This window comes from Varanus komodoensis, unplaced genomic scaffold, assembly GCF_004798865.1.
Source record: "Varanus komodoensis strain SLA01 unplaced genomic scaffold, ASM479886v1 scaffold62, whole genome shotgun sequence".
Taxonomy (NCBI): domain Eukaryota; kingdom Metazoa; phylum Chordata; class Lepidosauria; order Squamata; family Varanidae; genus Varanus; species Varanus komodoensis.
The window spans coordinates 1,047,712-1,057,348 of record NW_025336248.1 but is presented as its reverse complement, the minus strand read 5'-3'; the positions used below and the strand labels follow the sequence as shown (position 1 = coordinate 1,057,348).

Genomic DNA, 9,637 nt, shown 5'->3' with positions numbered 1-9,637 from the left:
CATGATGAAACATGTAGTTACCACAAAGAAGAGAGCAAGAGAAAGCATAACCATCCCCAAGGGCTCTTGATAGGAAAGGAAAGATACAATCTTAGGGATGCACTGGTCGTGGTTCTCATTTGGGTACTGATCCTCCAGACATGGGACACAATAAGCTGCATCTGAAAATGGAAAACTGTGTGAGCGTTCGGTCATGCTTAAAGGATTTTGATTTCTGTTTTTGGAAGCAAAGGGAAGGGAAGGGAAGGGAAGGGAAGGGAAGGGAAGGGAAGGGAAGGGAAGGGAGGGGAGGGGAGGGGAGGGGAGGGAACATTAGGCATAATTAATGCTGGACCAGCATTGCGGACATTTTTTATGTATTATCTCTTAGGCTGTCATCCCCACACAGCTTTCCTGCATGTATAACTATTTCATTTCTCCACCATCTGTAGCCAAAGCTCTTTCCTCAATTTACAACAAAGTAAGGCATGAAAGTCACCTAAACCTATGACAACAATATACAATATAATCCTCTATTTAATGCTTGTTTAACAGATTTAAAACAACATCATAAAATAATTCTGTACCTGATAGTCTGTCCACCAAATTCCTATTTATAACTATGATTCACTAAAATCATCAACTATATATAGCCAAGGATCTCTTTAAATATTGATAATTTAGTATCAACATCAAGATAGCTTATAGGTGCTTTCAACATGGTCCCCTTTAGTAGTATAATAGGAATACATATTCCATTCATCTTTGGCAAATTAAAATCGATAAGGATTTTATTTTGAATGATTAAATTTATTTTAATAAGAATTTACCAACCTTCTTTTTAAAGAATAACTCTTGCCCCAGTTAAGATGGGAAATGCAGTGTTCTGAGAGCATTTTGCATAGGGATGTGCATAGCATCCTATTAGGCAGTGGGAATTCATTTGATTTCCTGGGTTCAGCTCTCTAAACCATGTTCCACTCTGCCATGGCCATGGGCCTGAATTCTTGCTGAGCATCTGCATGGCCATCAGCAGGAATCCAGCCCCGCATGAGTGCTGCATGAGCAGCTTCTCTTTTCAGAGTCACATACAGTTTGTGCTGCACATGATGCAGCATGTGATGCTGAAGCAGGTTGTTTGCACAGCCAGGCTACTGTGGGCGTTTGTGGACACCATCGTATCCCATCTCACCTTCTAAGAAAAGGCTATCCACTACTGTTAGAGGGATGGATTCCATGGAGCCTCATCACAAGCCCCTTTTCCAATGAGAAATTTCTCTTAAAACTAGAGGAATGTGTGCAGGGGACGAACAAGTCAGCGTGCAACCACTTGCAGGATGCAGTTCTTCCCTGAACACTTCGCAGAACTGAATGTGCTGGGAACTCTCTAGTGTACCCAGTCACATACCCATTTGGTTGGAATACGTGTCTTCTGGGCATGAAGTGCAATCATAGCAACACACTGGTTTTTCCTCCTGGATTATCTTCTTCTGTCCATGGTGGCAGCTCTCAACACATCTGGAACGAGGTGGCACCTATTCACAAAAAGAGGAAGAAGGGTAGAAACAAAGGGACTGATCTAGATTTTGTTGCAGGTGATGTACAAAATTTAATGGGAATATAGTTAGTCATGATTACCTTGAGCCTCATTTTAATAGCTTTACTCAAAATTTAATGAAGGCTGGATGCATCCCATTTTTTCTATGCACTAGACCAAACTTAGTGCCCCTATACAATCTTCAATCTTATATGGGCTTGCTCACCAATTGCAGGTAGTTGTATTCTGTGCTCTGTTCTTCTGTGGGATCAGATGGGAGAAAGTTCCAGTATTGTTCCATTCAGGACAGCACAGTAGCTTTCCAATATGGAAGCCCAGAAACATAACTTCAGCACTGGCTGTACCCTGTTCTCCTATTAGATTCCTCAGATTACATTGGTCCCTAGGAACTTGGAACTTCTTTGAATTTATTCTCAATTCTAGCATCATCAGGTATTTAGTGGTTGCTGACACCATTTGCTACCTATAACTTTTATAACTAGATACAATATCTTCTCCCTGTTCCTCTTAAATGGTTTCCTACCTGCTTAAATCCGTTGTGCCATACAATGGCATCATCAATGATGCTGAACTTCTGTCTTGGTAAAATCTGGCCAACCTTGACCTTATGAAAGGACTGATTGGGGAAAGTCATCCAGTTGAAGATATCGTAGCCAGTGGACAATTCCCCATTCTCCAAATGGACTTGTTGCCCAGCTCCATTGTTAAAGTGGATGTTTTTCAGGAAAGAGTGAAGCTATACTGGAAGAAAGGGAAAACAAAACCAAAAGCAAAAGCAAAGTACACGACATGCTTGTTTCATCAATTATTCAGTCATCTATAAGTGTCAGACATTTGAGATCTTAAACGGGATGTGAGTACAAGGCACCCTTCCACTTATATACCCATCACATTTTCAAAGATACTTTGCACTAGGAAATATGACATCCAACTTCAACATCCTCAGTTATTTTTTACCTATTTATTGACCTTAGGATTTCACAGAGTTTATCTAGAACATACTCTCAGAGTGTTTGGCCAAATATGTTCAGCCCACTGAGATGATCTAATTTAATCTTTTGTTTGAAGTTCATTGGAATGATATTGTTACCTGCCATGGCTGAGCACCCAAATGCTCCAAACTGCTTTTATCCCACATGGCTCTTTGTCGGGACAGGGATGTAGCATGTAAGGCATGTGCCACGGCATAGACCGCATTGTAGATATTGTAGCTCTGACCAGACATCTCCATCTTATGGAAAGCCAAATTCAGGGTCTCCAGTTTCATCTCTCTTCTGCAGTTTTCACATCCATTGAATGCAAATAACCACACCAAACAGAAGAAATGCAAATAATGTTTCTGCTCAGATGTAAATTTATTAATCAGTTGCTTGAATCCACTCACGTTATTTGTGTAGACTGAGAATGAAAAGGCACCATGGAAAATGTTTTTGCCAATCAGTGCTCCCTCTTCTGAAGTGCTGAAATACCATGAGGATGGCATAAACCAGACTTTCCTGATTTGGGTTTTTATGTCTAGCTCCATATTCTCTAATGCTAATGTGAAAACATTGATTATGTCAGACCGCATATTCAGCACAACCACATTGGCATCAGTTGAAAATAGTGTTATAATTAGTCTGCTGATACTTTCGACAGAAGAACTAGTTAGATCAAAGAGGTCTCCAGTGATCCTTTGCAAGAAAGCAAGACAGATGCTTTTTTGGGCAAGTAGCGGAATCAATCTCTGAACAAAGTTCTCTCCGTCATGCTTGTCAGACACAAGACCTATCCATGTCCAACTGAAATGCAGAAGAAGCTGGACAATCCCCATATGATGAGTACTTTCCTGTGGTGCCATCCTGTATAAAAAGTGGAAGACAGGTTTCCCACTTAGTGTAGCTTCAAATGAACCTAAAGAGAGCTAAGCAGAGAGACGAATTACTAATTTTGATGAGATAACCACTCTTTAAAGCAAATTGATGACTTCTAGTATCTTTCAATACCAATATTCCTTTTTAGATTTTTAAAAAGTTAATATTATATGATTCCACATTAAAACAGTAAAAAAAAATTCTCTGAATCACAATATTTAAAAAGTATTAATCAAGGCATCCAGCCATGAAAGAGACATGACACAGCCCAAAAATATACAGTATATCAAGGAAATTACTGCAATATCAGATTAATTGCTTTATAGCAACAATGTTCATTCCTCTTGCCAAAAACTGAGTAGTAAAATGGGCAGTTGGTTTCTCTAGGGGTGCATGCCATAGCTTATGGATCACAAGAATTCTCTCATGGTCCTGTAACCATGCTGAATATGGGAGCACAAATCCAAAAGCTTCATGTGTGCAACAAAGTGAATTGAGAGATTTGTGAGGAAGAAGATAATATTCAAGCAATCAGCATTCCAGATTTGTAACTGTCTAACATGGCTGAGGTTAGCCGTGTGAATTTCTCCAGAAAGAAACTAGAATAGATTTAAGTAGTTAGGTACCTCTTGTATTAGTGCATTTTTTTCTCTTGCCTTGGATATTGTTACAGGACTATTACAAGAAAACATATTTTAAATGTTCTGACCATTCTGTGTTTTCCCAAGTACAGCATTCTCAAATACTGATTTTAGTTCACAATAGAATGAAATAATTCAAGTATAAGGGTCACTTAATCTTATTGGGGCACAAGAAAAAAGAAAGAAAGAAATGTCACAGTCCAAAATTGCATAACAATCGAATTAGTGCAACATCAGATTAATTGTTTCATTGCAGCAATGTTCTTTTCCCATCCCAAAAACAGTGTAGAAAAATTGGCAGCTACTTTCCCTAGGAGGGCATGCCTCTGCTCCAGAAACAAAATAGAACTGAGTTAAGTAGTTGGGTTACACTAGTTTTAGTGGAAGATCTGGCTGTCTCCAAGTGCAGGATTATCAATTTCTAAATTTATTCCTCAATAGAAAAACTATTTCAAAAATAATGGTCAGTATGCGTTACACTCACTCAAGCTTGCTGAGACATGAGGAAAAAAATAGATTTTTAGACTTTTTTTTTTTTTTGCTTGGTTGAGGGTAGAGACAAAATGCTCCCTCACACTTTAACTTCTCTAAGTGACTCATGGGCCTTGAATGAGAAAGCTGAATATTGGCAGTGGAGTGGCAAGAAAGCAATGGCACACTCTGTCTTTCATATTGATTTAAAAGTGCACATCATAACATTTCATTACCACTATGAAAGCTATATCATCATACTGAATTCTACAACACATTTTTAATGCATCTAGTATATGAACAGGCCAAAGGAATTCCCTTTAGTCAAGCAAGTCGCACAGAAGTTCTGCCATGCTTTCTAGTACTGATAGTAACAATGACAGCTGTTGAGCTCTGAACACAAAAGACCTCTACCTGATGAGGTCTACCATTGAGTGAATGCTCTAAATCTACCTCCTGCATCCACCTCAGAGTGTAATGGATTTACAAGAATTGTGTCTTGCACCAGGAACATATTTACCTTGTTCACATAATATATACCTTTGTTAAGATGGTTGTGAAAATGTATGATGGTGAATCATTCTTATCATTTTAAAGTTCTCCATGCAAAGAAAGGCCCCTGAAATGAATTGCTATTTCCACCTTTTCCCTCTCTTCTCACATCAGTTTCTGGAAAGGTGTCCTGTGTCACCTTCTAGAATCTTGACTGAAAGTTAGAATCTTAGAAAATGTAGTATCTTCAAAGAATCTCAGCTTTAGCTGAGTCACTGCATAACCAGTGAAGAAGTTGTGCATTTTCACAATTGGGCTTACTAGAAACTTAGGCAAATACACCCTCACTTTTCCATGGTTAGGAAAGATGCTTCCTGTTTTCCTGGTTCTTTGCTCCTTTATGGAGCAGCTGGTCTCACTACTAGGAAACCTATACTACCAGATACAAACTAGAATAGTTCAAATCCCTCTACCAAAAATAATTCTTCTATCAAAAGAGGAGGTTAAGCTGATCCATATTGCAATCCAGGACAAGACCAACATGATAAAACATATTTGCTCTTCCCAAGTCCTACATATTCCGCACCTGCATTTGTGCAAGAAAGAGCAGCAGAAATCTTTACATACCTGTGGAATCTTGTAGTTCTTTAATATAGCAGCTATTTGGATGGCATTTTCCACATTAAATCCCCCAATTACAGACACTACATTTTTACTATCACACTTGTAATTGGGTATGTCTTCTCTGGGTGTGAAGAGCAGATCAAAAAGGATCTCATATGTCATCTTTGAGTCAAAGAGGTCATCATAGATGTGGAACCCTAGAGTCTGATTATGCAACAGCGTGGGTTTATGATTGATCTCTTGGATGGCAAAAATCAAGGCTAGGACATGCTGGTAACTTTCAGAATTCATTCTGCAACAAGTTTGAAACTGAAACTCAGAAACGCTTTTTAGTGATAATGCATGCAGATAGTGCCACAGTCAAAGAGAATGAGCTCCTGAACATTGCAACCTTATCAGCCTGCCACAGGTAGGTCAAAATTGGCATAGAAGTAGGCAAACTATATAGCTAATACATGTGAGAGTAGACCTTTTGAATAAGATAGGATATGGGCATAATATTACATTCTCAATCTGGCATGAGTTGTATCTGACCATAATTACTTTGTCCTCTTCATATATTATCTGAGTTTGGGATGGAATTAATTTAAAAAGTACATATCATATGATGGTCTTTGATAAAATCTGATAATCTTAGACATGTACAAATAGCTTGAAAGGAGGGGGTCTATAGAAGAGAAAAAGGGATAAGATACAGATGAATACAGTCATATTTAGTAATGCATATATGTGTGTAAAATGCAAAGAAAAGAGGAATTGTATTTTACAGAAATTTGAACAGAGAATTACAAGAATGATTGCTTTATTGAGATCATCTTTCAAGGAAGATGAATGTATAACCTATTTGTTCCTGCTAAGAACTAAATGCTATATCTCCCCATTAATTATCCCCTTTATCAATCCCAGATTGAGTAATTTCTCGTACATGCAGATATTGAAACATTCTCTACCATGAAAATTTTGCCACCTACCTTTTCATTTGTGTTGATTTTGCATACTTACATACAAAAACTATACATACTGAATTTAAGGACAACAGAGACATACATAACAGAATAAAATGGCAGAGTTAGCAACTGACACTGATGCCAATTAACCAATTGTCTAAAATTACAAAAGCTCTTATTCTGAATCCTTTTAAGGATCAACAGTCCTTATGGCTGAGCCATCTCCCACACTCAACTGGGGTTAGTTTTTTGCCCAATAAGAGGAAGAAATCACATAATTTTCTGATCCAATCTTTCATCTGACAATTTTAGCCACAGCTACAGACAAACATTTCTTTTATTGGCCTTAAAAGGCTGATATAAAGATTTGACCCTGGGATAACTGGGGTCTTGGCCAGAACCTTACTCTCTAGAGGGGAAAATTGGGTACAAAAGAGAGCACAAAAGAAGTAGGCTAATGCTTCATGCCCCAGGATCCCTCATGAACAACCCCAAGCACTTTTTCACCCCAGTAAAGTGAGAAAAATAGGTTAAAGCAATAGAGGAATGGGTTAAATGCTCTACTAGACAGAGAAACCCATAATTTCTAATGTGGGGGTGAGTATCTTGTAGTTTTGTGAAAAGATCCCCCACCCTGAGAGTATATGTTTATGGTAAAGTTATTTAAATGCTAATACTAGTTTTTCCAGATGAGCTCTACCATGTGGGCACATGCTTTTATTTTACCCTAACTGTTAAGAAATGGTGGGATTTTCAGGCCAATTTCTTCTCCTTTGCTTATTTCATGTCAATCACATGATGTCCGAAGCTGCAGCTCTTCCACCCCTATGCAGCTCTGAATATATTGTATATCGCCTAGAAAGAACATTACGTACAAAAGGGCTTCGTGACTCTTGTCAGGAAAATGTGTGAAGTTGGGCAAAAGAATCCGAGGGTGTATTATAGGGAGAATCCCAGCAATTATGATGTCTCCGGGCTGGAAGAGATTGTCCTGGAGGCTCCTATAGAGGCTGCATTCTCCTTTCGTTCCCTCGCCCACAAGAGGAGGGATCTGCAGCTGCCACAGAAGGACAAAGAGCAGCCCCCTGTGGTCCAGCATGTGCCTGCTCATGTTCCACCTGCCCCACAGCCTCAGCAGGCCCAGTGGACGATCGACTTCACCAGTTTCTCCATCATCAGATTTTGTCCAGTTTCTTCATTGTCAGATTTATACTCTCCTTCAAGGGCTCTTGAGGATCATGATCACACTCAGATTCACTCAGAATTTTACCACCTATATTTGAATCCATGTTGTTTTGCCTTAGGCAAATCAAGGTAAATAATAGTCCTTTGGATAATTGCTGAGCAGGCAAGCACCATCCTGACAGATATGCACAGGTGCATGCCTTGAGGTCTAATCCCAACAGCTCTGTGGTTCTCAGTGCAGGAGTCTGAGGACATGACATTCCTTTCAGGCTGCAGTGCTGTGGCCCCAGAGACCAAAGACACCCTCTGGCCATCTCCTTCTGACCCACCTCATAGAATGACAAGCTGCCTCCCTTAGTTTCTCCCTCTTTCCACTCCTTTGGAGGATTCCTGTCCTCTCTGCAACATTTCCCTTTCCTTCAAATAACTCCATCAGGACTTGCTTATTGACAATCCTTAGTTTGTCCTAAAATATTATAGCATGTTATGTTGACACTTGGTAATTCCTCAAGTTTTCAGAAACAGAAGAAAGGATGATAGAATTTTAATGCAATATGAAGAAGGATTTCAAGATAGATAGATAGATAGATAGATAGATAGATAGATAGATAGATAGATAGATATCCCACAAGGGGAAAAAGTGAGAACAATGGTTTCAAAGTTCACTAAGTTTTCTCCAACACAAATCCACACCTTTTTATTTTATTTGTTAGATTTTGCTCCAGTGCAATGTTGGAAATGTGTGATTCTTGTTGCAGAGGCACTGTGTAAACCATAGAAAAAGGCCATGAATATCTCTAGTGAATCTCTTCCTCTAGGGAAAAGCCATTATTATCTCTAGGAACTATGCAACCACTGATGATGCATTGTCAAATGCATTCCATAATTCCCTAGTGATAATCATGGCTTTTCACTAGAGATATTCAGATAGGCTTTATGCTGGCATATGTTCCAAAGTACAGGTTTTTCATAAGTATGATGTTCATACGTCCCCATCCATTTTCTCCATTATACATACAATGATGTGTCACCTATGAGAGCATGACTTCATTCTCATAGGTTTGAATTTCATATCAATTTCAGAATCATCTTGAAAGCAACTAAACAATTCGCAAGAAATATATTTGTTAAGGTAAAGGTAAAAGGTTAAGGTTTCCACTTGACATTAAGTCCAGTCATGCATGACTCTAGGGGGTGGTGCTCATCTCTGTTTCCTAGCCGAGGGAGCTTGCATTTGTCCGCAGACAGTCTCCGTGGTCATGTGCTTGCATGATTAACACCGAAGTGCATGGAACGCTGTTACCTGCCCAGCGAAGTGGTACCTTTTTTCCTACTTGCATTTGCATGCTTTTGAACTGCAAGGTTGGCAGGAGCTGGGACAGAGCAAGAGGAACTCACTCCGTCGTGCAAATTTGAACCAGAGACCTTTTGATCAACCAGTCCAGCAGCACAGCAGTTTAAACCACTGCACCACCTGCAGTCCTCTATTTGTTAAGGTAGAACCCATTGAAATAAGGATACGCAAAGTGCAGTGTTGCATCAAGCCTAAGTCTTACTGGACTGACAAGTCTGTCCCCTAATTTGTCAAGCATATTGCTATGAACAGCATGCAACATATCATGATACAAACAACTCCCTCCCTTTTTCTTGTCCCTTGGTTCTCATAGTAGTGATAATACCCAGCCATCAATGCTAGAAGTTTCATAAGATAGACTCCTCATCCAAGAAATGATACATCCAGTTTAGAACATGAAAGATAGGCAATCCTCTCAAAATTAAGAGAAAGTATAAATAAAGGTATGATCAAATATTACAATCATGTAGAAAAAATGTTTTTCTCTTTGAGTTGTTTCCTACAGTTGAGATCAGGTCTTAAAAGAATAATGT

At 39.1% G+C, this 9,637-nt stretch overlaps 1 protein-coding gene across 1 annotated transcript in view; it reads right to left on the bottom strand.

The window, feature by feature from the left end:
• LOC123033386 (olfactory receptor 6F1-like) overlaps positions 1-5,780 on the bottom strand; it is an 8,362-nt gene extending 2,582 nt beyond the window's left edge. Inside the window, exon 1 of the mRNA XM_044449990.1 lies at positions 5,622-5,780. Coding sequence (XP_044305925.1) covers positions 5,622-5,780 — 159 coding nt within the window. The remainder of the gene's footprint in view (positions 1-5,621) is intronic.
• Between the last annotated feature and the right edge of the window lie 3,857 nt (positions 5,781-9,637).